Source organism: Thrips palmi, unplaced genomic scaffold, assembly GCF_012932325.1.
Source record: "Thrips palmi isolate BJ-2018 unplaced genomic scaffold, TpBJ-2018v1 HiC_scaffold_3, whole genome shotgun sequence".
NCBI classification, from domain to species: domain Eukaryota; kingdom Metazoa; phylum Arthropoda; class Insecta; order Thysanoptera; family Thripidae; genus Thrips; species Thrips palmi.
Window position 1 is genome coordinate 670,493 of NW_023144630.1, and position 25,914 is coordinate 696,406.

General features: G+C 53.1%; 4 protein-coding genes across 9 annotated transcripts in view; all 4 read left to right on the forward strand.

The window, feature by feature from the left end:
• Positions 1-3,706: 3,706 nt before the first annotated feature.
• LOC117648045 lies at positions 3,707-7,095 on the forward strand. The gene is made up of 2 exons (XM_034390201.1): positions 3,707-6,467; positions 6,551-7,095. Exon 1 carries the CDS (start codon positions 3,880-3,882, stop codon positions 5,977-5,979), a length of 2,100 nt encoding a protein of 699 aa, XP_034246092.1. The 5' UTR covers positions 3,707-3,879; the 3' UTR covers positions 5,980-6,467; positions 6,551-7,095.
• Positions 7,096-14,126: 7,031 nt separating this feature from the next.
• Positions 14,127-17,102, forward strand: LOC117648102 (calcium and integrin-binding family member 2). Of its 4 annotated transcripts, XM_034390322.1 has the most exons (7): positions 14,358-14,398; positions 14,706-14,722; positions 14,775-14,939; positions 15,316-15,433; positions 16,040-16,187; positions 16,371-16,465; positions 16,831-17,102. In XM_034390322.1, exons 3-7 carry the CDS (start codon positions 14,854-14,856, stop codon positions 16,951-16,953), a joined length of 570 nt encoding a protein of 189 aa, XP_034246213.1. In that variant the 5' UTR covers positions 14,358-14,398; positions 14,706-14,722; positions 14,775-14,853; the 3' UTR covers positions 16,954-17,102. The 4 variants fall into 4 exon arrangements, with proteins under 4 accessions (XP_034246210.1, XP_034246212.1, XP_034246209.1 ...); XM_034390319.1 differs by lacking the exon at positions 14,358-14,398 and adding an exon at positions 14,127-14,298 and having other exon boundaries at positions 14,706-14,939; XM_034390321.1 differs by lacking the exon at positions 14,706-14,722 and having other exon boundaries at positions 14,349-14,398; positions 14,723-14,939.
• Positions 17,103-17,636: 534 nt separating this feature from the next.
• Positions 17,637-24,883, forward strand: LOC117648199 (ubiquitin-protein ligase E3C). 2 transcript variants are annotated; one of them, XM_034390539.1, is made up of 17 exons: positions 17,637-18,138; positions 18,608-18,749; positions 18,832-19,038; positions 19,114-19,378; positions 19,457-19,610; positions 19,729-19,937; positions 20,012-20,196; positions 20,268-20,673; positions 20,760-20,980; positions 21,069-21,258; positions 21,343-21,576; positions 21,726-21,970; positions 22,050-22,262; positions 22,349-22,477; positions 22,561-22,687; positions 22,764-22,894; positions 22,988-24,883. In XM_034390539.1, the coding sequence occupies exons 2-17, from the start codon at positions 18,624-18,626 to the stop codon at positions 23,153-23,155; spliced, it is 3,210 nt and encodes a 1,069-aa protein (XP_034246430.1). In that variant the 5' UTR covers positions 17,637-18,138; positions 18,608-18,623; the 3' UTR covers positions 23,156-24,883. The 2 variants fall into 2 exon arrangements, with proteins under 2 accessions (XP_034246430.1, XP_034246431.1); XM_034390540.1 differs by lacking the exon at positions 17,637-18,138 and adding an exon at positions 18,145-18,233.
• Positions 24,884-25,381: 498 nt separating this feature from the next.
• LOC117648048 (CD109 antigen) overlaps positions 25,382-25,914 on the forward strand; it is a 43,302-nt gene continuing 42,769 nt past the window's right edge. For both annotated transcript variants that reach the window (XM_034390209.1, XM_034390210.1), the window contains exon 1: positions 25,382-25,665. In XM_034390209.1, coding sequence (XP_034246100.1) covers positions 25,631-25,665 — 35 coding nt within the window. In that variant the 5' untranslated portion in view covers positions 25,382-25,630. The remainder of the gene's footprint in view (positions 25,666-25,914) is intronic.

Genomic DNA, 25,914 nt, shown 5'->3' on the forward strand with positions numbered 1-25,914 from the left:
CACCCTCTCTGCCTCCCCCTCCCACACTGCACGACGCTCCAGCCGAGACTCCAGCCGGCACACTGCGGTGCCGCACTCGGCCGGCGCACAGTGGGCCAGAAGACCGGCGGAAGCGGTCTAAATCCCGGACGCGTTTTGAGCTCCAGAGTCGCTAAATGGGACTCGAACCGAGCTTGTGACCCCACCAATGGATTGCTCTCCGAACGAGGAATCCATTGGTGGGGTCACACGTTCGGTTCGAGTCCCATTTAGCGACTCTGGAGCTCAAAACGCGTTCGAGATTTTGACCGCCTCCACCGGTCTTCTGGCCCGCAGTGCGGTGTTCTCATGTCGCAGGCTGCGTTTCGGCATTCTCGTCACAAACAGCTCATTTCCCCATTTCTTCTTCCTCTTCAAAGAAACCCGGCGGGCTGCCGGTCTGCCCGGCGACGCATCGCGTCTTATTAAACTTGAACTTGTGGCCGCGTTCGAGGCCGCCTCCCTCCCAGTCGCCAAGTCGCCTGTCCCGTCCCACCTGGCGAGGCTTGGCTTGGCGGGGCGGGGCGGGGCGGGGCGGGGCGGGGCGTGGTGGGCCTGACTGGGCAGCCGCGATGTACTTCCGGTGTCCCAGTGCGTAGCGACTGCACTCCTAGCCCCCCTTTGTTACGTACTTACGCCCAACTCGAAGTCCCCCCTCCACCGCACCCCACCCCGCCGCGCCCCGCCCCGCCCCGCCCCGCCCCGCCCCGCCCCACCCCGCCCCGCCCCACCTCGCCCCGCCGCGCCCCGCCCCGCCCCGCCTCGCGCCGGACAAGGTGTGCGTCCTTCCTGCCGGCCCACTGTGTTCCCCTGCGCCAGGCTGCGCCACGTATGGTCACGACGCGGCTCCCCGGAAGTGAGCGACCGGACCGACGCAGCGGACGCAGCCAGCACACTGAGAGTCGTTTTCGTCGCTCTGTCCCTCTCGCACCTACACGGGACGCCGCACGAGTGCGAGAGAGACAGAGCGACGAAAACGACTCTCGGAATCGGCCTGCAGCGAGTCAGTGGTGCCAACGCCGCGCTGCCAATGCGGCACTACACTGCCGAAGGAGCGCTCTGTCTCTCTCGCACTCGCGGCGCGTCCCGTGAGGGTGCGAGAGAGACAGAGCGCTCCTTCGGAATCCGGTGACATTGCGGGCGCCGCGGACGCTGCAGCACCTGACCAGAATATGACGCGGTGTCCTCCGGGCCTTCCCGGCGCACAGTGGGCCAGAAGACCGGTGGAGGTGGCCAACTCTAGACGCGTTTTGAGCTCCAGAGTCGCTAAATGGGGCTCGAACCGAACGTGTGACCCCACCAATGGATTCCTCGTTCGGAGAGCTATCCGTTGGTGGGGTCACACAATTGGTTCGAGTCACATTCAGCGACTCTGGAGCTCAAAGCGCATCCGGGATTTTGACCACCACCACCGGTCTTCTGGCCCACTGTGTGACGATGTCGCATGGGCAGGGGCGGAACCAGAGGACCTTTGGGGGAGACCTTTTCGCTGTTGTTCTACCGCTTGAAACCGTCCCTGAATTCACTTAGATCGGAATCGGTGCCAGAACCGCCAGAACGAAACCAGGAACTGGCGGAAGAGGCTCTCCAGTGACGTCATTGTGGACACTGACACGACGCGAGTAATTGGCCTGTTTTGCTCTCCGTTTTCCGGACAGTTCCGGGCGCTTTTTTACCAGAGGGAGAGGGAGGGGGAGGGAGACAATTCATCCCTCATTAACCCCTCCCTAGCGGCCGAAAATTTTGGCAAAAAGCCACAAAATTGCTACTTTGCCTCTCCCAGAAGCCGGCTCTGGATCTGCCCGTGCTTTAGGCGGTTCTTGGCGCCCCACAGTGGACCAGAAGACTGGCGGAGGCGGTCAAAACTCTAGACGCGTTTTGAGCTCCAGAGTCGCTAAATGGGTCTCAAACCGAGCGTGTGACCTCACCAATGGATTCCTCGTTCGCAGAGCTTCCGTTGGTGGGGTCACACGTTCGGTTCGAGTCCCATTTAGCGACGCTGGAGCTCGAAACGCGTCTAGAGTTTTGGCTGCCCCCGCCGGTCTTCTGGCCCACTGTGCGCCCTCGCCCTCCAGGTCGGACGCCTTGATAACGAAAGGCGGTCACGACTGTCGCGGCGGCCTCACGGTTCGGGCGCCTTATCTTGGCAGCCTTGGGAACCTTGGCACCACACCTGAGTCAAGTCAAGTGTGGGCGGATTCGGCGGTGATGCACAGCAAGAGAGAAAAGAGTTCAAATTATTTTAAAACGTCTAAATTTAGGTAATATTTAGCTGAACAGCTACAGTATAGTGAATTTAATGTGCAAGAGGACAACTTCATCGGTCTCCTGGCAAAACCACTGTGTTCCGGTTCCAGCCGCGGTTCCGTCTCCGCCGTTTTTTCGTCCGCTGTCCGCTTCCTCCTCGCATCCTCCGTGCCCCGCCGTGTTTACTCCGCGCACAGTGGACCAGAAGACCGGTGGAGGCGGACAAAACTCCAGACGCGTTTTGAGCTCCAGAGTCGCTAAATGGTACTCGGACCGAACGTGTGACCCCACCAATGGATTGCTCTCCAAACGAGGAGTCCATTGGTGGGGTCACACGTTCGGGTCGAGTCCTGTTTAGCGACTCTGGAGCTCAAAACGCGTCCCGAGTTTTGTCCGCCTCCACCGGTCTTCTGGCCCACTGTGCCGCGGCCGCCCGATCCGCGGGTCATTGCGCTCGGCCAGCCCGGCCACCGGACTCTGCTGGACTTCCGTAAACAATGGCATTGAGGTTTCATGACGATAGTGGCCGTGCCGTGCCGCGCCGCGCGGGCGTCATGACTGGAGATTTGTAGCTATTGCGATGCACAGCGTTGTTCCTCGAGCAGCAATCAGCTCTGGCCACGCATCGGCCCCGCCGAGCCACGCCACGCCACGCCACGCCACGCCACGCCACGCCGCGCCACGGCGGTGACGGTGACACGGTGGCCTTGGCGCCTGCAGGGCGGGCAATAGGCAACCGCCGGCACAGCGGGCACGCCAGTGGAGCGGGATGCCTACCCCGCCGGGGGCTCCACGGCCCCTCGTCGGATAGGGCAGTGGCTCACAGTGGGCCAGAAGACCGGTGGAGGCGGCCAAAACTCTAGACGCGTTTTGAGCTCCAGAGTCGCTAAGCAGGACTCGAACCGAACGTGTGACCCCACCAATGGATTCCTCGTTCGGAGAGCAATCCATTGGTGGGGTCACACGTTCGGTTCGAGTCCCATTTAGCGACTCTGGCGCTCAAAACGCGTCGGGCCTCTTTGATGATGATGATGTTGATGTTACTAGTGCTGGCGATGATGAGACTTGGCCCCGATCCGCTCGGTACATATTTGCAGACACCGGCCGAGCCGAGCCGGGCCGGGCCTTGCAGCGCATTGTCGCTGCGTTGGGGTAGGTCGCGATCCGCGGCCAGACGCTGCCTCTGGTGGGGGCGGAGGGGGCCTGGCGGGGCGGGGGGCGGGGGCGGAGGGGCCTGGCGGGGCGGGGGGCGGGGGGCGGAGGGGGCCGGCGGCCCGGTGGTGGGGGGCGGTAGAAAAAGGCCCCGCTCCATTAGGCGCGAGCAGTACTTGGCAGATCGCTGCTAGGCGTCCGCGCCGCGCCACGCACGGCAAGGCAGCGAGAGAGCATCGCGAGAGCATCGCTCGTACGGAACAACGCGCGAACCGCGAAGCACCGCGAGTACCGCGAGCACCGCGAGCCCGCGTAGTCGCGACCGGCAAGTCGGCCGCAGCGGGTGACATGCGCCAGTGACACGGAAGTGACACGCGAGTGACACGCCATTGAGTGCCGCCCGAGTGACGCCGAGACGTCGAGTGACTTTGAACTTTGAACCGCGGCCACCCCGCCGTCGCCATGGAGACGGAGACGGACCAGATCCTGTCCAGGACGTCGCTCAAGCCGACGGCGCCGGAGTTCGTGCCCTCGGCGAAGCCCGACGGCGACCCCGCGGCCGTGGTGGAGGCGGTGCCGGAGACGGTGCCGGAGAGCCCGGAGGACTCCGACGACGACGTGCACGTGGTACTCCGGTCGCCGGGGACGTTCCTGCCGCCGCCCATGCGGCACCGCGACACCACCGACAGCCTGGCGTCCACGTCGTCCGTCGACAGCGACCGGTCCGCCGACAGCCCGCTCCGCGACAAGGACAAGGACGACGCCGCCAACATGGGCGACCGCTCCGACACGGGGTCCGAGACCGAGGACGCGCCGCGCGTCGCCGTCAAGGCGGCCAAGCCGGCCGAGTCCGCGGCCACCGCCGACGACGACCTGCCGCCGTTCGAACCGCCGGACGAGGAGCTCAGCCAGCGCATCGTGGACCAGGTCGAGTTCTACTTCTCCGACGTCAACATCACCAAGGACGCGTTCCTGCTGAAGCACGTCAAGAGGAACAAGGAGGGCTACGTGAGCCTCAAGCTCATCTCGAGCTTCAAGCGCGTCAAGCACATCGCGCGCGACTGGCGCGTCGTGGCGCACGCCCTCAAGCAGTCCACCAAGCTGGAGGTGAACGAGGCGGGCACCAAGCTGCGGCGGGTGGACCCGCTGCCGGCGTACGACCAGACCACGCCGTCGCGCACCGTGGTGGCCATCAACCTGCCACACGACAAGCCCACCATCGAGAGCGTGGCCGAGCTGTTCCGGTGCTGCGGCGACATCGCGCTGGTGCGCATCCTGCGGCCCGGCAACCCCATCCCCGCCGACGTGCGCGCCTTCGTGGCCAAGCACCCCGAGATGCACGGCGTCGTGTCCGCGCTGGTGGAGTTCGTGCGCACCGAGTCCGCGCTGGTGGCGGTCGCCAAGCGCGACTGGGACTGGCGCTACGCCGCCGGCGACCTGAGCGGCATGCGCGTCCTGGAGCTCAACGCGCCCGCCGCGGCCGCGCCGCCCGCCAAGAAGCGCGCCGCCAACAAGAAGAACATCCTGGGCAAGCACCCCGAGGACGCGTCCGGCTCCGAGGCCGAGGAGCACCGCTACATCCGGTCGCTGCAGCAGCGCCGCGGGTCGTCGCCGCTCGACTTCCACGGCCCGGGCAGCCCGGTGGCCAAGCACTGGCTGCAGCGGCGCTACTCGCGCGACTCTGGCTGCGAGGACAACCACGGCTTCCACTACCACCGCGCGCCCAGCTCCGGGTCGCTGTACGGCTCCGGGTCCGAGTACTCCCGCAGCCGCAGCAACTCGGCGGCGTCCTTCGACCTGGCCGGCGTGCCGACGCTGGGCGGCCGCCGCATGTCGGCGGGCTGGGACTCGGGGTCCGAGTCATGCTGCTCGGGGCGCTCCTCGCGCTCCAACAGCGCGGCCTTCATCCTGGACGGCGTCCACGGCGTGCACGGCATGACGGCGCTGCGCCGGTGCTCCGCCGGCAAGGACTCGGACTCGGACGGCTACGGGTCCTTCCGGTCCCGGAAGAGCTCCGCCGGGTCCGACATGAGCAGCCGGCGTGACAGCGGCGCCAGCACCGGGCCCTGCTACGTCGGCGGCCGCCGCGGCAGCGCCGCCTCCACCGGCAGCGGCGTCGACGACGACGGCTACCTCGGCGGCCGCCGCGGCTCCCACCAGGGCCACCCCGGCCACCACCTCGAGCACCAGCTGCTGCGCCGGATGGCCGCGCTGGGGCTCGGCGGCGACCACGGCCACCACGGCCACCACCACCACGACTGCTGCTCGTGCGCGTGCTCGCACCACCACGACCACCACGCGCACTCACCCACCGGCCCGGCGCCCGCCGGCTTCGGGCCGCGCCGCAACTCCGCCGAGCTGTCCAGGAAGCCGGCCGTCTTGTTCGCGGCGGCGGCGGCCGCCGCGGCCTCCGCCAGCCAGCCCACCGGCGGCAACCCCGAGCACGCCGCCGTGCGGAGGCTGTCCGGCGCCGGCATCCCCGAGAACATCATGAGGATGCCCCGCGGCCCCGACGGCGGCAGGGGCTTCACCAGGGAGAACGACATCCCCGAGGTGTGCTAGGAGCACCTGGTTCACCAACCTCACCCGCCAACGCACAGCCTGGGGGCTTCACCAGGGAGAACGACATCCCCGAGGTGTGCTAGGAGCGCCCGGTTCACCAACCTCACCCGCCAACGCACAGCCTGGGGGCTTCACCAGGGAGAACGACATCCCCGAGGTGTGCTAGGAGCACCCGGTTCACCAACCTCACCCGCCAACGCACAGCCTGGGGGCTTCACCAGGGAGAACGACATCCCCGAGGTGTGCTAGGAGCGCCCGGTTCACCAACCTCACCCGCCAACGCACAGCCTGGGGGCTTCACCAGGGAGAACGACATCCCCGAGGTGTGCTAGGAGCACCCGGTTCACCACCTCACCCGCCAACGCACAGCCTGGGGGCTTCACCAGGGAGAACGACATCCCCGAGGTGTGCTAGGAGCGCCCGGTTCACCAACCTCACCCGCCAACGCACAGCCTGGGGGCTTCACCAGGGAGAACGACATCCCCGAGGTGTGCTAGGAGCACCCTGTTCACCAACCTCACCCGCCAACGCACAGCCTGGGGGCTTCACCAGGAAGAACGACATCCCCGAGGTGTGCTGGGAGCACCCAGATTCCTCCAGCCTCATACGCCAACGCACAGCCTTGGTGAGGGGCTGAGCCACGCAAGAAGAAAGTGAGAAATGCCAGTTTTTGAAAGTCGATTCGAATTGCGGGAATTCGAGAAAAGTGCTGTGAGCCCTACAGCGGGCACGTGACTTACAGTGGACTCCCCTGTGGTCGGCGGCGCCTCGGCGCCTGTCCGCTTTCTTGAGTGCCAATTGTCTGTAAACGGTCTGACCGTTTCCGCGGTGCCGTTCCACTGTAAAAAGCTAGTTTTAATCCTCAACGAACTTCCGCTATAGTGTAGCAGCGAGGCGGATTAGAGTGTCGCGGCAGCACAGTGGTGTGCGCAGGCAGGCGGTTCTGCGCTGCGAACCTTCCCCTTGAGGGGATTCCCATTTTGGCGACGGTCGCGTCGACCTCGCGAGGCGCGGCGGAGAGTGACCCCCCCCCCCCCCTTTCGCGGCACTTTCGCGCCCTCCGCGGTCTGGCGGCCTTGAGCCGCTCTTCGGCCCGACCAAGGTCGCGCGGGGGCGGGGGGCACCGCCCTGCACCGCCCGTCCTTGCGGGGCCGCCACCGCACAGTGGGCCAGAAGACCGGCGCAGGCGGCCAGAACGCCAGACGCGTTTTGAGCTCCAGAGTCGCTAAACAGGGCTCGAACCGAACGTGTGACCCCACCAATGGATTCCTCGTTCGGAGAGCAATCCATTGGTGGGGTCACACGTTCGGTTCGAGGCACGCCCCTCAAGTCGATGCGGCGATTCCGCAACAAAGTTACATCGTCGGCGGCGCGGACACGAGTCCCCCGCCCGGCCGCCTCTTTCTGAGGGATTCTTAATCCGGTCGCCCTGTCTCACTCACTCCCCTGAGCTGCCCCACGAGTGCGACAGAGACGGAGCGACGCCGGCTGGAGGCACACTGGAAGTGAGCAGCGACCAGCAGGTGTCCGCTCTGCGGACTGACTCACTCCGAGAGTCCTTTCTCGTCGCTCCGTCTCTCTCGCACCTGAACGGGGCGCCGCACGAGTGCGAGAGAGACAGCGCGGCGAAAAAGGACTCTCGGAATCGGTCTGGGCCGGCCGCCGAGGCCGGCGGGCCGCGCGCGGCTTGGGCGGCGGCACCGGGCGGAGACGATTCGTGTCACGAACTCACGCGCGCACACACACACACACACACACACACACACACACACACACACACACACACACACACACACACACATGCAAAACGCACACATGCACGCAGGGCGCTGCAACATCAAACGAGAAGGTCATGTGCGAGGGTGACACGCGTTGACGCGACGGGTAAACAGCGTCGGCGTCCTCCGCCACCCCCGCCTCTCTCTCTCTCTCTCTCTCTCTCTCTCTCTCTCTCTCTCTCTCTCTCTCTCTCTCTCTCTCTCTCTCTCTCTCCATCATTCGGAGTCAAACTGTGCAGTGCGGGGCGCTCCGCGAGTGCGACAGAGACATGGGGCGTTCCCTTGACACGCTTACGGCCCTCGGCGGCCCTTGGCCCTTCGTGGAGGAAGTCCCTTATTAGCCCGTCTGCATTTTTGTAGGGCTAGGTCGGGCCGCGTCTGTCTGGGAGGGTTATTATCGGCCACCCCGCTTCCGAGGGAGGGGAGGGGATTGGCAGGGGAGGGAGGGGAGGGGAGGGAGGGGGAAGGGGCTTTCCTGCCCCTGGCCGCGGTGGCCGCAGGACGCAGGACTCCAGGGGGGCAGGACACCGACTAGTCATTGACCTATATATCCCGCCAGGAAAGCCCGCTGTGCGGCGCAGCCTCCGAGCCGCTCCGTGCCCCGCAGGGTCCACGCACAGTGGGCCAGAAGACCGGTGGAGGCGATCCAAATCCCGGACGCGTTTTGAGCTCCAGAGTCGCTGAAAGGAACTCGAACCGAACGTGTGACCCCACCAATAGCTTGCTCTCGGAACGAGCAATCCATTGGTGGGGTCACACGTTCGGTTCGAGTCCCATTTAGCGACTCTGGAGCTCAAAACGCGTCTAGAGTTTCGGGCCGCCTGCGCCGAGTCTTCTGGCCCACTGTGCGCCGCTCCGTGCCCCACAGGGTCCGCGGGGCTCCCTCCAGGGGGCCCGGGGGCCGCGGAGGAGGTGCCCCCGAGAGGGAGGTCGCGTCGGGCTGCATCAGTCGGTATGGGCCGTCACTGTCAGCGGCATTCTTATTCGCAGCATGGAGTTATGAATGGCACACAAACACACACACTCACTCACACACACACACACACACACGCACACACACACTGACACACTCGCATGTAGATACAACGACACACGTAGGCACGCACACACTACCGATCGGGTTGATGTGACGACAGCGCGATGCGCCATGGGCTGCCATGGGCGGACGCGGAGACGCCGAGACATCACCTGCGCGTCGTCGGGAGCGGCGCGTCGCCGTCCGTGTAGGCAGTGTAGGTGACAAGGGCGTCCATTGTCCCTGGGGCCCGACGGCCGGCCATCCCCGGCCCCACACTGTAGGGGCGTTCCTCCAGTGTCGCAGACGTTTTATATCGACTTGGACAGGACATAGTCTGGATAGAAAACCCCTTGCGATTTTGTAGAACTTTGTTATTTTTGAATTCATAGTTCATTCCCAAAACCTAGTTGAGGCCTATCAGAGAAGAGAAGTGACTAAGTATTTGAAGCATTCGTAAGCTTACTAACTAAATACTTCCCAATTTACGAACTACTCGGGATGCCAACTCAAATAGTTTTGCCCCCCCCCCCCACCGTTTTCCCTGCAGTCCTCGCACGGCGAAAAACGGGGCGTTCTGCCCATCCGATTCGGGGAACGCGGCTCGCTGCCTCCGCCCACCGAGACCCTGAAGAGAGAGAGAGAGAGAGAGAGAGAGAGAGAGAGAGAGAGAGAGAGAGGAGAGAGAGAGAGAGAGAGAGAGAGGAGAGAGAGGAGGGAGAGAGAGAGAGAGGAGAGAGAGAGAGAGAGAGAGAGAGAGAGAGAGAGAGAGAGAGAGAGCGGCCAGTCGGCTGGTGGTCAGACCCTGACCACCCTCTCGGCATGTCCGGTTGGCCAATCGCTTGGTCACAGCGGGCCGGCCTCCACGGCCTCCACGGGGTCAACGCCAACGGCGTGACTGCGGCTTTCCAAAAGCAGCCGGCCAAAACTCTTGACGCGTTTTGAGCTCCAGAGTCGCTAAAAGGGCCACGAACCGAACGTGTGACCCCACCAATGGATTCCTCGTTCGGAGAGCAATCCATTGGTGGGGTCACACGTTCGGTTCGAGGCCCTTTTAGCGACTCTGGAGCTCAAAACGCGTCTCGGGTTTCGGCCGCCTCCACCGGTCTTCTGGCCCACTGTGGAAGCTGCGTCCTTCCTTCCTGAACCGATTATTGATGGAAGAAGTTCGAGCGGATCGACGCGGGCTCGGCCGACATGGCCACGGCGAGGTGTCGAGGCCACCGAGCACGCAGCGTCGGCGCTCCGCAGCTCTGCGGCGCTCTGCGGAGCGGCGTGACAGGCAGATCTCCTTTCCTCCTTTTTACCCCGCATTCTCCGTTGTCTTCTCTCCTCCTTCCTCTTCCCCTTTCTTCCGTTCCGGCTGACCTCGAAGGCCGAAGGAGCGCGCCACGCGGCGCCACGGGCAGGACCACTGGGTCGGTATCGATACAGCGATACATTGAGAGCTCGATCGAGAGGCGCAATGACCCCGAGGTCGCCGCCGGCCGGCCTCGGTCTCTCTCTCTCTCTCTCTCTCTCTCTCTCTCTCTCTCTCTCTCTCTCTCTCTCTCTCTCTCCCACTTCCGTCACCTGGGAGTGATAAATTGGTCTGGAGACACTTTGCCAAAGTCGGCAGTGTTTTGTTTGGCAGAGCAGAAGCGTCGTCCGTCCAGCAGACGATTCTACCAAACTAAGGGCGATAAATCTATATTTATTTTGGTTATTTGTATGCATGCAATAATTGAGACAGATACTGGATGACCGACGCTGCGCTTTTCGAGCAAAACACTTACGTCTCCTTCTTGTCCTTTCGAGTTAGTTTCCGTTCCCACAACCGATTTTTAGTACCGCGACGTAGTCGGAAGCACACTAGGCGTGCCGAAACCCAAATTGCCGAAGTGGCGCCAGGATGACGTCACTTCCGGTCAAATTCATAGACTACTTCTCCTAGACGCCCTCTCTTCCGGCGCGTCTCTCGAAGACTCTCTCGAAGGCCGACCGAGAGGCGGCAGCGCTCCCCGGACCCTTTGATTTGAAGGAGGAGGACTGGACGCCCGCCTTCATTTCCTTCCACTCAATAGACGCCCCGTCACTGCAGTCAGGGCCCTGGCCTAGTCACACACACTCACACACACACACACACACACACACACACACACACACAAAACCACACACACACACGTCATGTCATATTCGCACTCGGTCACCGTTTGCGTGCCGGCAGTCCGTATATGTTCGCTGCGCAAAAGGAGTGCTAGGACCCACACACATGAGCCGCGCGGCTCGACTTGACCTCCCGCCGCAGCAACACCGCAACAACAACAACAAAAACAACAACAACCACGACGACAACAACAACAGTGCGACACTGAATCGCTCCTATTCTGCCGCCCGGGTTGACTCGCGTTCGTGAATCAAAATTGCATAACCGCGATCATTGCCTCGGTCGTTCCACCACCATCGTTCCGCCGTTGCAATCCGTATTACCAAAAAAAAAAAAGAAAAAAAAAAGAAAAAAAAAAAAAGAGTCGTTCCCGCCGGAACCGCTTGCTGCACTTCCCCGCAGAGGTTGCCAACTTCCCAAAAATAAATTCAAATTCAGGCGTCGCTGCCTCTTGAGCGGCGAGCGTAACAATACAAAATCATTTAATCGAATTATTTTTAAATTAGGTACCTAATGCGTAAGCGCACACTACGCCAAACCGCGTAAGAGATGCAAACGCCTAAATCTTTTTTTTTTTTTTAATTTTTTTTTTTTTGCGAAGTTGGTACCCTCCGCTTCCTCGCTGGTCATGACTCACCGCGCCGCGCCGCCAGGCTGACCTCCCAAAGCAGCATATGGCTGATGCTATCTCGACTGGGGCACTGGAACAGGTTAGGTCGCAGCCTGCTGTCAACTAACAGGCCTCTGTGGACACTGAGGGACTTTGAACACGACGTGTTCAAAGTCCTTTACATTTTGAGATAGGTTTTATTTATGTTTTTAAATTATGATTTTTTTCCCCCGGGCGGACGATGAGTTTTTCTGCCCTTATTTGTAAATGTGTACATTCTAGTTCCCTAGTTACTTCCCTTTCATTTCCTAGCCATAAGAATCGAACGATTTTTCTTGATTGCATCGTTGCCCGAGCGACGGCAATAATTGTAACGAACAGTTACCGTTTGGAATTAGTCAGTATGGTTGTGTTTAGTTGTTAACGGAGCGCGCTCGCTGGAGCATTGACAGTGTACAGTAGTTTGACGTTGCACGCAGGTACCGCTATTCCTTTGTCAAAGCGCCAGCGAGTTCATCTAGTAAATTAATAACGTTAATTAATAAGCGCGCGTTCGACGAGTACGACAATTTTGTGATCGAAAAGTATTGAGAGCATTGAGTCCTGTTGTTGAGGAAAAGTTACCCACTACGTTTTAAGTTGATCTGTATTTCTTAGAGTAAGTCGGAGTTTCCTGTGTGGAATGTGTGGGAACGCCAGTCTCGCGTCAAGTTGTAAATAAACCGTAGCAATAAGTCTTAGGTTAACAACGTTCCTTTTTGAAACAATGTGTCATTTTTTTGTGTTTACCTCTCTCACCGCAGTGTGGCTCTTATACGGTACATCTGTGATAAACAGTGCTGAATCGTTTTATTGTTTTTTTTTTGTTTAAGAGAAAAATAAAGATAAAATGCAACGATTTCCAATGACTTTGAGTGGTTCGTGTGCCTTGTACATAGTAATGTAACCAGCTGAAGAGCAAAGCCATCCATTTGTACATAGGTTTTTGCTCCCCAGTGTCGTTCTCATGTCGTGTCGTTCTAATTTATTTTTATTTAATATACACGTTGATACCTAAACGGTCTTCTTCATTGCCCCTTCCCGAACAACACGCCCAGAACACAGTGGGCCAGAAGACCGGTGAAGGCGGACAAAACTCTAGACGCGTTTTGAGCTGCAGAGTCGCTGCAGGACTCGAAACGAACGTGTGACCCCACCAATGGATTCCTCGTTCGGAGAGCAATCCATTGGTAGGGTCACACGTTCGATTCGAGTCCCTTTTAGAGACCTTGGAGGTCAAAACGCGTATATAGTTTTTTCCGCCTCCACCGGTCTTCTGGCCCACTATGCAAGGGGGGACATTGTTTACCGAATCGCTAAGCACATCTTGACCACACACGTGACAGCGGAGCTAGCGGCCGCATTCGATTAGCTCGAACTTGACTGTTGTGTCGACCTCCGCGACTGCGTCACTTCGGTACCGTTGGCATAATTGCCACGTGCCGTCGCTCTGTCTCTCTCGCACCCGTACGGAACGGCCCATGAGTGCGAGAGAGACAGAGCGACGAAGGCAATTGGACGGCTCTCACGGCGTAACATGCAGCGCAGTGCGAGGCCTAGGAGCTGATTCCGGACATCTTTGCTCTGTCTCTCTCGCACTCAACGGGGCTCCCAATGAGTGCAAGAGAGAGAGAGAGAGAGAGAGAGAAAGAGAGAGAGAGAGAGAGAGAGAGAAGAGAAGAGAAGAGTGAGAAAAGCAATGTTCGGAGTCGGCTCACTCAGCGCCTGCGAAGCTAGGATAGGCAGTCCCGCTAGACAGCGGTGCACGGCGTTGCCTACCCGCAAGGCGCTCCCGTAGGCTTTTAAAGCTCCAGAGTCGCTAAATAACACTCGAACCGAACGTGTGACTCCACCAATGGATTGCTCGTTCGAAGAGCAACCCATTGGTGGGGTCACACGTTCGGTTCGAGTCCCATTTAGCGACTCTGGAGCTCAAAACGCGTCTGGGATTTCGACCGCCTCCTCCTGGTCCATCCAGTGTTGCCGCAAAAGAAGGCAGCGTGTTGACCAAAAGAATGCAAGGTTTGAGCATTTAAGTCCACAATTTTATTCGGCCAAGTAAGAAACACGCTAAGACTTACATTTCCCCGACACAACCGCTGAGGGTGAGAGGCTCACGCCACGCGCCAAGAAGAAGCATTGCAGGCTGATAACGAAACCGCGCTTCGGCGCTCTCTCTCGCACGCATGGGACGTCCCGTAGGGGTGCGAGAGAGACAGGAACCGTTTAAGAATCAGCCCGCCGCGTAGTGCGCCACGCCGCCACGCGCAGTGAGCCACACCTACCCGTACAGTACACCGCACAGTGGGCCAGAAGACCGGTGGAGGCGGCCAAAACTCTAGACGCGTTTTGAGCTCCAGAGACGCTAAATGGACCTCGAATCGAGCGTGTGACCCCATCAATGAATTGCTCTCCGAACGAGGAATCCATTGGTGGGGTCACACGTTCGGTTCGAGTCCCGTTTAGCGACTCGGGAGCTCAAAACGCGTCCGGGGTTTTGGCCGCCGCCACCGGTCTTCTGGCCCACTGTGCCCCGCCCCCACCTGGTCAACCCCTGAGTGGCCACACCCAGTCGGCGTCCGGGTCACCAGCCGTCTCCCTCGCACTCAGCGGTGGGACGCGTCCGAGGCGCCCCCTCCCTCTCTGTCGCACTTCCAGTCGCTGGCGGGAGCGAGAGGAGCGACAGACGCCCTCGGACGCGTGCTAGAGAGAGACGGGGCTAATTACAAAGGTAGGCAACCCGCGCCGCTCGGCCGGGCTCCGGGCAGCGGGGCGCAGTGAGGACCCCGTCGCGACGCCAGCAACAGGGTGCCAGGCCGCTGCAACACCACGTAGGCAGGCTGACGTTTCCACCCTGTCACAGTGGGCCAGAAGACCGGTGGCGGCGGCCGAAACTCTAGACGTGTTTTGAGCTCCAGAGTCGCTAAATGGGACTCGAACTGAACGTGTGACCACACCAATGGACCCCTCGTTCGGAGAGCAATCCATTGGTGGGGTCACACGTTCCGTTCGAGTCCCATTTAGCGACTCTGGAGCTCAAAACGCGTCCGGGATTTTGGCCGCCCCCACCGGTCTTCTGGCCCACTGCACACTGGTGCATTGTGGGAATATTTGCCCACTTACGAGGCAGCGCTGCAGACCGCGCTGTGCCAAAGTTCCAGGGGGACGCAAGCAAGGACGAAACCAGTAGTGACTGCGTTCTGAAAGCTCTAGAAGCTCTGCAAGCTCTGCAGGCGACGTCAGTGCAGGGAATCGAACCCACGGCCCGACAAGTGGAGCCGCAATCATGGGCAACAAACTGGTCACCTTCACGGAGGAGCAACTCAACGACTACCAGGACTGTACATTTTTCACCCGGAAGGAAATCTTGCGGTAGGTACTGTACAGTGTGAGCCTCGGAAACTCGGAAACTCGCGCCGGAGTGGACTCGACTCATTTCCATTCACGGAGCGCAACTGGCTATGTAACGGTGCCTTAGAGGCTGCAATTGTTTGATGCACTATGAAAACTACCAAGATGCATTTGTTTGATGCACTATGAAAACTACCAAGCTGCATTTGTTTGATGCACTATGAAAAGTACCAAGCTGCATTTGTTTGATGCACAATGAAAACTACCAAGCTGCATTTGTTTGATGCACTATGAAAATTACCAAGCTGATTGAACCAATATTTATTCGGTTTTCTCAATAAATCAGTCTTTTTTACCGAATTTAGCGTCGAATTTCCACTATATTTTTTTAAAACAGGGTCCACAAGAAGTTCCGTGAGCTGCAGCCCGACCTAGTGCCCCGCACCATGACCAAGGACGACGCCGTGCACGTGCGCGTCGCCAGAGATATCATGGAGCGGCTACCGGAGCTCAGGGCAAGTCCCCGACGACGCACAGTGGGCCAGCACTCTAAATGTTCTACAGTGAAGATTCTCCATATTATGGTGAAAATGTTCCATATTATGGTGGTGCAGCTGACCTCGTAACATACCATTGAGAATTCACCGTACCTTATAGATATTTTGACGAATTTTGTTGGTATTATGGAGAAAATCCCCACCATAATATGTTGGTGCAGCCTTTCACCGTAAGACATTTACAGTGAGAAGACCGGTGGAGGCGGCCAAACCTCTAGACGCGTTTTGAGCTCCAGAGTCGCTAAATGGGACTCGAACCGAACGTGTGACCCCACCAATGGGTTGCTCTCCGAACGAGGAATCCATTGGTGGGGTCACACGTTCGGGTCGAGTCCCATTTAGCGACTCTGAAGCACAAACGCGGCTGGAACTTTGGCTTTGGCCACCGGCGCCGGTCTTCTGGCACACTGTGAATCCCGCATGTGAGGACCCGCTCGGCGCTACTCCAAGCGACAGAGAGCGCCGAGCTTGATGGGCTGCCTACCTGCCAGGCTGCGATGCACAGCGCGACTGTGGAAGAACCCTTGGAAGCTGCACCATGTAACCGGCGTTTTCGATGTTCAGGAGAACCCATTCAAAAGTCGGATCTGCGAGGTGTTCTCCTCCGACGGCAAAGGCAACTTGTCGTTTGAAGACTTCCTGGACATGCTGTCCATTCTCAACGAGCACGCGCCCAGGGACATCAAGGTGTACTACGCCTTCAAAATCTACGGTACTGGAAGATTTTTTTGGCCTAAACAGGACTCGAACGGAACGTGTGACCCCCACCAATGGCTTCCTCGTTCGGAGAGCAATAATCCATTGGTGGGGTCACACGTTCGGTTCGAGTCCCATTTAGCGACTCTGGAGCTCAAAACGCGCCGAGACGGTCACTCATTTCGGATTCTCATTTCAGATTTCGACAACGACCAGTTTCTTGGTCCGTCTGACTTGCAGCAGACGTTGCGTCTACTCACGCAGTCGCAGTTGTTGCCAGAGGAAATGACCCAGGTGCGTTTCTTTGACAATCCTTTTTTTGTTAGCGACGGCGGAAATGTGTCCCATACCACTTCCATAACAAGCAGGGAGCAGCGTGGTCTCTTTTATACACTGAATGAAACGTTCATTAGCTCCAGCTACTAGTTAAGATGTTTGACAACACGTACAACCTGCTCCTCACAGGCGCGGTTTAAGGAGCCCCCAGTGTATTTTTTGCCTACCTACAGGGGCATGTAGGCGTTTCTAGGGAATCTAACCGGGACGATTCCTCCTCCCCCTTTTTTTACCTCCGCCTCTCCTTGAACCGCCTGCCTCCTCAGGCAAGTGTCACTCATCAAGATAAATATTCAACGCTGCAAAATATACTCTTGTTCCAGGTTTGCGAGAAGGTGGTGGACGAGTGCGATGTGGACGCCGACGGCCGGCTCTCCTACATGGAGTTCGAGCACGTCATCACTCGAGCCCCCGACTTCCTGTCCACCTTCCACATCCGCATCTAGTTTGGCGCGAACCGGAAGGAAATCAGGCAGCGCGGATTTCAGCGCCATCCGCCTTCTTCGTATACAACTTTCGAAGCCTACGGAGCACGCAACGCGATTCTTTGAACGAATCGATCCCTTTCCAATACCACACAATCATGCTGTTTTGAATAAAGGCGAATAATGGTTCTATGAAAAGCATTAAAATCATTTTCCGTCGAGTACCGAAATGTAGATTAAACGTTGCGCGCAACACCATCGTTCATCTTTTTCCATAGTGGAAACCTGGTGCTGGTGTTGCTGCTCAGATGCGGGGAATGAGATGCCAGATAGAACTTACCTCCGCAGTCCTCCTGCTCCGGATCGCTGACTCGCTCGCTGGTTCACTGGACTGGCTGGCTCTAGACCCGAAGAGCGCCGATGTAGGCGACGGGCGCGGGGCGGGGCGGAACACTCACAGTGGGCCAGAGCCAGAAGACCGATGAGGGTGGTCAAAAGCCGTCCGGTCTTGAGCTCCAGAGTCGCTAAATGGGACTCGAACCGAACGTGTGACCCTACCAATCCTCTCCGAACGAGCAATCCATCGGTGGGGGTCACACGCTCGGTTCGGGTTCTGTTCAGCGACTCTGGAGCTCAAAATGCGTCTAGAGTTTCGGCCGCCTGCGCCGGTCTTCTGGCCCACTCGCCCACTGTGCGGCGCGGACCACAACACTAGCAGACAGCAGGCAGATGGGCGCGGCCCATCAGCTGGATTATGGAACACTCGCACTGAGTGTTTTGTACTACAGCCACATCTTTGGCTGTTTTCTCTTTCTTGCTTCGCCCAGGCATTGCCGCTGAACTGCAGAAAAGCACTAGGCAGTGTGGCAGCATTTGAAACGTTGAATGGCTCGCGCTTGGATAGCAGACAGCAGACGACACAGTCATTTGTTCAACATGACAGCGAACTTGAAAGGCAGTGAAGTCATAGTTGTTTTTTGCTGATTCGCCAGCCCTCTTCTCGTTCTATATTTTCTCTTTGATTGAAAATGACTCGTGGATTTCCCCTATTTTTATGAGAGAAAGGACAGCCGTATCTTCTTAATACTTAATTTAGCAAGAAACAATTTTCCGTGCTCAATTGCTGTGAACAGCCGACGCCGAAATTATGCAAGTTGTGTTAATTTCCCAACACACGAACCAGTAAATAAACTTGCTGAGTCAAAGGTATGTCACGGTATCATTTGATGGCTCCTTTTCGAACAGAGTGAAGATTCAAAATCATCATTCTGCCGATCGGTTTAACTTACCACCAGGGCAAGGTTAGGTTTTCCTTTGTTTGCCCGTTTATTTTAGTCTGCTACAATGGTTATGTTTTTTGTTTTGTTATCATATGACTTATGTCAACTGTCGTGTAGAGTAACTTCAATTTAAGAAATTTATCTTACCTTCGTCATTGAATATTATAGTTGCTAAATCTTTTGCACCTCAATGCATCACTTTGTCTATTTGTCATCCGTGTCATCTTTGTGTATTTCATGGTAGACATGTAAATGACAGTCCTGCTTAATAATTCAACCAGAGTTCAATGTCTTCTTTTTTTTATTGAGGCGCAATCTCATATTTTATCCTTTTGTCACTCATGCTTTGTCTTTCTCATGCCATTTCTTAAATTGCAAGTGTTTTTATTTTTCAGAATTTGAAGAGTAGCTATGTCCTATTATAATTTTGATGGGGAGTTCCGGCGCATGCCGCAGCAGTCCCTTGGAGGCGCTAGCAAAGTTGAGGACAGAGGTGAACTTATTCGTAGAGCACATTTTGAACGTCAAAAAAGAGAGGTGAGTGTTGTCTTTCAGCATCTGCATGCACCATTTCTGTGCGAGTTCTTGCTAACCTTTGTGTTTTTATGTGCTCTTCTAGGAACAAAGACGCAAGCTCAACAGTGTCAAAGTAATCCAAGCATTAGTTCGTAGTTTTCTGACAAGGACAAGTCAAAAACGGTCAAAACGATCTGAATTTGATAGCTTATTGTCGAGTTGTGGGAACAATGTTGATTGGAAGACTTTGTGTGGTCTCACTTCGCGATTGCTATTCTTTTACTCCCCAGATGTAGATGAGTCGAGGCTGGTGAGTACTGAATCATTGAATCCTCCTTGATCTTGTTACTTTAACATTCTCATCATTACTGTTGTTGGATTACAGTCGAGTATTCTTGAAGCATTGCTGAAACAAAAAGCTGCAGTTTATGGAGCAGCTCTGAAAGCTGGTGACCCATGGCAATGGCGATTGCGCCGCTTACTCTTATTAAGTTTGCAGTATGTATGCTCAGCACGCTCAAAGGATGCCAACACCTTTCCACTGAGAGTGATAGAGGTATTTACGTCAATGGATCATGTCCAACAAGTCCTCGGTGCTCATGGAGCTGTCCAGCATATGAGTAGTACTTATTCCTTCCTTGTTGAGAAAGGTATGTCTTTTATGCTGCATGCCAAGGAACTTTGAAACATTGTTATGTAACGTACTCATTTTTCCTTTTCATCCCAAGGTTATATGCAATATGTAAGAGAACTCCTTGATAGCAGAACCCCGCCATTACTTGAATCCTCAACACATCCTCCTACACCACTTGTTGGCTGTCTTCTAGATATGCTTGTCCGACCACTACATTTGGTCTCTCAGACTACTGACCATAACACTAGGTAATAGAATATTTTTCAAAGTGAGATTTCTTTCATGTAGCTTTATTGCTCACAAGTGTAGCCTGCATTCTGACTAATATTGACCTTGTGTAATCTCTACCGTATTTTCTATTTTCAGAGTGATTTTATTGAAAGGATTCTGTGAGAGCATACTCTGCCCCCAGCTTACAGAACCAATCAAACTATTTGTATTGCCAGCCCTGTCTCAGCTCTCCAGTTTCCCATTTGTTGCCCTGACAGAAGCACTCTGTTATGATCTCCGAACTGTGGTTCCATTCACGTCAGTTCTGCTCTACTCCTTCTTGACGCTTGATCCGTCTAATCTTAGTAAGTCACTCTTTTCCTTGCCTTTGAAAAAATTTGCCTGCTTTAACTGTCACTAATTTTCTTTTCCTACTCAGGGCAAAATGAAATGATGCCCAAACCATTTCTTCAGAGCTATCTTCAGATTCTAGCATCTCTAACTTCTAAAATGAGTCAAGTGTTGCCACTTGCTGCCAAGCGGAAAGCTGATGATGATTCAGACCATGATTCTGATTGCGAAATAGACAACAGGAGAAAAGGAGTGAACAATGAGGAAATCCAGGTAAGATTCTAATGTTCTTATTTCCTGTTGTCTTCTGAACTATCTTTTACTATTATTGTGCAATGTTTCAGGTGATTGAAGAATGTGTCTTCCTCATCAATAACCAAACAAGAGTGCAAACTTTACTGACTTCTTTAGAAGCTTGTGCAGGCGATCCTTTAATCCTGCAGCCTTTATGTCAAGTTTGCCACAATCTTCTTGTCTCACACCGATCAGCTACTCATCGCTACCGCATTTTAAATTTGTTGGCTCTGAGACCATCATTCTTGCGAGCAGTTTGGACTGCAGTTTTGGCAGTCACCCAGACATCTATTTTTGGAGAAGCCACTCCCTTACTAAATGTAATTGCAAGAGGTGTTCAGACTACGCCAGATGATTCTGTCAAGATTGTCCCCCTGTTAGCTGTTTTTTGTTCACTGTATACCATGCTTCTGATCACTCTGCATGATGCAGAGTTTTACTCTGATCAAATAAGTGGTAAGATTTAAACTACAACACTTTCTGCTTTAAAAAAAAAATCCCTATTTTCATTTTATACTTGTTTTTCTTTTGGTGTATTTCAGCTTTGGGTGTGCCTCCTCAAATTATGCCATTTACATTAGATGAATTAATTTTCATAAGTCTTCGGCTGAAGGAAGTGAGCCTAGGCCTGGTCGAGCTTGCCTTTCCAGAATCAAGGCCATCTGTTCGGGAAGATTATCGCACAGCTGTGACCACTCTTCATGACCATCCCATTGTATCCCCTACTGCTCAAGACACTCAGATGTGGTCACATCTCTTCAAGGTAAACTCCAGATTTAGAGTTTTAGTTCTATTTTCTATCTTGTAAATCACCATTGTATAAGTTACCTCAATTTTTCCCCTTTTCTCAGGTGGTGGTTGGACTTGTACAACAACTTCATGCACGTGATTTGAGAAGACAGTTCTGTCCAACAGACCACTGGATATCAAAGCAAATTGTCATCCCAATGGAAAAACCCAAAGACTTCATAATTCGTAGGCAACGGTTAAGAGCGTATAGACCATTCCAGACGATCCGTGTCTTTACTCGCGACGAACTGGGTAATGTTATCTCTAACTTGTCTTTTAAAACTTGGTTAGTAGCAATGTTGTTATGAGTTGTTAATTTTGTTTGCTTTGTTTCAGTTGACGGACCGCCTCTCACAACAAAAGAAGTCAGGGTTTTAACTATTCTTAGGGAATTACCATTTTTAGTAGCCTTCCAGGAAAGAGTTCAGGTTTTCCAATCTCTAGTTTATAAAGACAAAGTAGAACACCAGGGAGAGGATGTTCAGTTCCTCCTCGGTAGAATTATAAATTTAAATGTAAGAAGGTCCCATTTATACGAGGATGCCTTTGACAAGCTCTCTCCTGAAAATGGTGAGTTCGTCAAGTTTTCTCTCTAGAAGAAGAGTCTACTTGTTCTATTTAATATTATTGTCATTGTTTTTATTACTTATTATGAATACCTTGTGATGTATTGCAATTTAAAGATTCATGAAGCATATGTTTGCTTTTTTGTTTTCTAGAACCTGACCTGAGGCTCAAAATGAGAGTGCAGTTAACTAATGTTGCTGGAGCTGAAGAAGCTGGAGTTGATGGTGGTGGACTCTTCAGAGAATTTTTATCTGAACTGTTGAAAACAGCCTTTGATCCAAATAGAGGCTTTTTTAGAACAACTAATGACAATTTATTGTATCCCAATCCCAATGTGCATCTGATTGTTGAAGATTTTACACGTCACTACTATTTTATAGGTCGAGTTCTTGGAAAGGTATAGTAAACAGTGGTAAAAACTTTTTCTTCTATCTATTTTTTGTTTCACATTTTAATTGAAACCTGTTCTTTTCCAGTGCTTATATGAGAATCTTTTAGTTGAATTGCCCCTGGCAGAGTTTTTCTTATCGAAACTTATTGGAAGGAATTCTGATGTTGGTGTGCACCACCTGGCATCACTTGATCCTGTCATGTACAAAAATCTCCTTTTCCTCAAAAACTACAAGGAAGATGTTGCTGATCTGGGTCTTGATTTCTCTGTTGTGAATGATGAGCTTGGTGAGACAAAGGTATGATAGCTTAGTGTATATGTATATTTCCCATGTATGGTTTATTATTCTGTCCCTCATTAACACCTTTCATTTCATTGGTTTAGGTTGAGGAGCTTAAACCAGGAGGCTCAAATATTCCTGTAACATCCGTTAATCGAGTGGAATACATCCATTTAATGGCTGACTACAAATTGAATAAGCAAATCCGAGCACAGTGTAATGCTTTCCGGCAGGTCTGTACATGTCTTTTTCAGTCAGCCCTTTTTCCTCTTCTGGTTTTTTCATTTGTTGTGACTCTTTTTGTCTTAACTTGCAGGGGTTAGCAAATGTTATTCCTTTAGAATGGATTCAAATGTTCAACAACAAGGAAGTACAAGTTCTTGTTTCTGGTGCAGAGATTCCTGTGGATGTGGAAGATTTGAAAAATCACACTAACTACACAGGTAGTTTTTATTCTATTTGATCTTTTTGTCTTCTGCCGTCAAATTCTTATAATTTATGAAATTTTTGATGTCCTAGGTGGTTATGATACAAATCATGAGACAATACGATTGTTTTGGAAAGTTGTTCACAATTTCACTGACATCCAGCTTCGCCAACTTCTTAAATTTGTTACAAGTTGCTCTAGACCTCCATTGTTAGGTTTCAAGGTGGGCTTTAACTTTATCTGTTGTTAAAAAAAAATGTGACAGCCAAAAAGATAAACAAATCAAACCCATAATCATAATTGTTCTTTGTTTCAGGAATTGAATCCTCCATTTTGCATTCAGCATGGTGGAGGTGGTGATAGATTGCCAACAGCATCAACATGTATGAACTTATTAAAACTACCAGCTTTTGAAAATGAAAATCTTCTTCGCGAAAGGCTGTTGTATGCCCTTCAGTCAAACGCAGGCTTCGAATTGAGCTGAACAAAAATTGAGGTCCTCAACAAATACAGTATGTTGAAATCATGTAGTCGAGTGATGTTGGATTTATCATCTCCTCATTCATGTTAGCAAACCACACATGAGCAAAAATGATTTTGGTTTACATTTAGTAGTGAATGAATCCTTGCATCTTCCACTGGTTAAATGTTGAACCATATTTGTCTGTTTTTTGACCATGATGATTTTGTGCTTTTGTGAAAATTGAACTAATCTACTTCAATGAGTTAGGATTCCCTCTAGAATTGTTCGCTTATAGTGCACCAATCATTGGGCTCGAGGGCCTCTCCCCAAGTTTATTTACTGAGGCCTTTCAGACCATTTGTGGCATAAAAGCCCAATTCATTTAAAAACAAACAAAAAAAAACTTGTTTTTTAAGTTTAAAAACCCAATAAAATTACTGTAGTCTTGGTGGGGGGTTGTACTTGACTGAAATGAAAAACTGAAAAAATGGACTATCTTTCTATTTTAACAAAAGCTTAAATTACTTTCACTCTAAAATCTACTTACCGTATTTGAAAATTTTATCTTTTGAGTTTTTCTGACTGTTTGTCTTTCCTGTGATAGATTATTGTTACTGTTCACTGTGCAATCCAAGGAAAGTAAGAGGAAGGAAATGATTTTTTAGTTTTATGTTGTTTTGAGGACTGTCTTGTACTGAATTTAGGAAATCAAAGTGTTGCAGCTGGTAGTTGTATAGGATTTCTTGGATGAAATCATTTTTTACCTGCCATTTTTGTGGTTAAAATTTATGTGTAACTGTGCCAACTGCTGTTCTTTGAACTGCTGACAGTAATATATTGTTTGCTGCTGTCCTGTATATCGTCAAGTTTTAAAAGTGTGTCACAGTATGGTGGCAAAATTCTCTGAACTTACAAACTTAACTGCAAAGTTGTAAAAGTATCGAAGTTCGATAGCATTCAAGTTTTAGAGTGGAAATTCACTTGTGAGACATTGTGAACCTCTCTTATAACACGTACCGTACTTGTTGCTGAAGACATTTCTCAACTTTGACTGAGTGGGAGTCTTGAAATCTGTAGTGTTCTTAATAATAGCTTAGCATTTTTATCAGTGCGGTTTCCTCCTTTTCTTTTTGAGATGGTTTTAGAATTCCTTTTTTTTTCTGGTTAATATTGTTTGTTTTGAAACTCAACTGCACTGATTAAGTGGTTATGTGACTGCTCTGACTTCCCTTGCTTGTGTTAATTGTATAGCTTATTCAGTTGAAAATGTGTTGTTATGGGAAACTTGATTTTCTTACTAAGGAATCATGACGATTGTTTATGAGCTTTTGTTTGCAGCCGGCCAGTTTTGTAAGCTGTAATCTTGTTTTATAAAGATTGTTTTGAAACAAAATCGCTGAATATGTTTTGTGTCCTCTTGAAATATAATCGTAAGAAATCAGTTCATAGATATTCTGATGACTACATTAGTAAAATTTTTATCTTTGTTTTTGTATATATAGAAGTAATGTATTCTTCAGGATACCTTTGTCTGTGGTAATGTTCATAGTAATTTAAGTGAAAACAAGGGTGCCGATGTGCTAGATGTAGTGGTAACGATGAAATAAGTTAAATTTTATGAGATGTCTACCTATCTGGCATAAATGAGAGTACCTTCTCTTTCCAATTATGTTTCGAGGATTGTGCAATCTCTTGTGAATTGCGTTTCTCTTTATTGTTGCCTGAAATTATATTTTTCAAAAACTACAACCTTCTTTCTTTTCCTTTTCTGATCCACGCATTCAGTCACATTGTTTAAGAAGTGTCAGCAGTTTCTCTGATAATATTATTATGAAGTTCACAAAGAGAGAAAATTTTGCGGTAAACCTTGGCAGTGTAAAGAGTACGAGGGTCAAACTAAAGAGTCACAGACATCCACTCGCTGACACCTGGACTTGACCAGTCAAGGATAAATTTGAAATTGGCGCTACATTCGGGCGCACTCGCTTGAAAACAAAAACCCTGCTCGCAACCTTCGCCTGCTTCCAGACACTGGAATGAGACTCGTTTTCCCGAGGTAAATGAAAATTGCTGTCTCTTTGGTGAATTGAAACGTAACTTCCCCGATATGTCTTGTGCTTTCCGTGGTTCAGCCAGTAGCGCGTACGCACGGCAGGGGTTCCGAGTTTAGCTTTTGCTGTTGGCAGTGCCGGAGAGGCGTCGACCGCCCAACAACAACAACAAACGTTCCAGTCGGCGCGCTGCCGCCGCCGCCGCGACCGCGAGCGCGCGCGAGTCGAGGTGTGTCCGTCGCGCGAGGTGGAGGGGAGAACTTCTAGGCGGAGTCCGTCCGTTCGTCGTTTAGTGATGTGTTCAGAATGGAATTCGGCTGAAATTACGCGAACGCGGTCTTAAGTTTCGCTTCGTGTTGTGAGTGGACGAGCACTGACCAGGAATAACAGTGCCCAGCCCAGCGGTTCGTTGCGAGAGTGCGTCGATTTGAGACGGAGCAGCAAAATGGACACGGGGACGCTACCCGTCGGAGTACCCAGGTATGCAAGGGCGTCGCCGCACCGCCGCCACGCACCCGCGACGCCCAAAACTTTGGCGCCGGGTTGTTTGGACCGAAACCCGTCGGGAGGTTTGCAAACCTCGCGTTGTCAGGCTGATTTTGCGGTGCTTTGGAGCCTCGCCGCCGCGGTGGAGGGGCTTTATTTACCTCACTGGACACGGGCCTAACGGCAGGTGGTTCCGTGTCCAGGTTAGGGGACGCTGGAGGGGTGTTTATTTTGACGGTTTGG

Excerpts from the sequence above, each read along its gene's own strand:
- LOC117648199 (XM_034390539.1), top strand. The coding sequence starts at position 18,624 with ATGTCCTATTATAATTTTGATGGGGAGTTCCGGCGCATGCCGCAGCAG. Across the intron at positions 20,674-20,759 it reads TTACTCTGATCAAATAAGTG|CTTTGGGTGTGCCTCCTCAA; the intron begins GTAAGATTTAAA and ends GGTGTATTTCAG. Across the intron at positions 21,577-21,725 it reads CAAGCTCTCTCCTGAAAATG|AACCTGACCTGAGGCTCAAA; the intron begins GTGAGTTCGTCA and ends TTTGTTTTCTAG.
- LOC117648102 (XM_034390319.1), top strand. The coding sequence starts at position 14,854 with ATGGGCAACAAACTGGTCACCTTCACGGAGGAGCAACTCAACGACTAC. Across the intron at positions 14,940-15,315 it reads ACCCGGAAGGAAATCTTGCG|GGTCCACAAGAAGTTCCGTG; the intron begins GTAGGTACTGTA and ends TTTTTAAAACAG. Across the intron at positions 16,188-16,370 it reads CTACGCCTTCAAAATCTACG|ATTTCGACAACGACCAGTTT; the intron begins GTACTGGAAGAT and ends TTCTCATTTCAG.
- LOC117648045 (XM_034390201.1), top strand. The coding sequence starts at position 3,880 with ATGGAGACGGAGACGGACCAGATCCTGTCCAGGACGTCGCTCAAGCCG.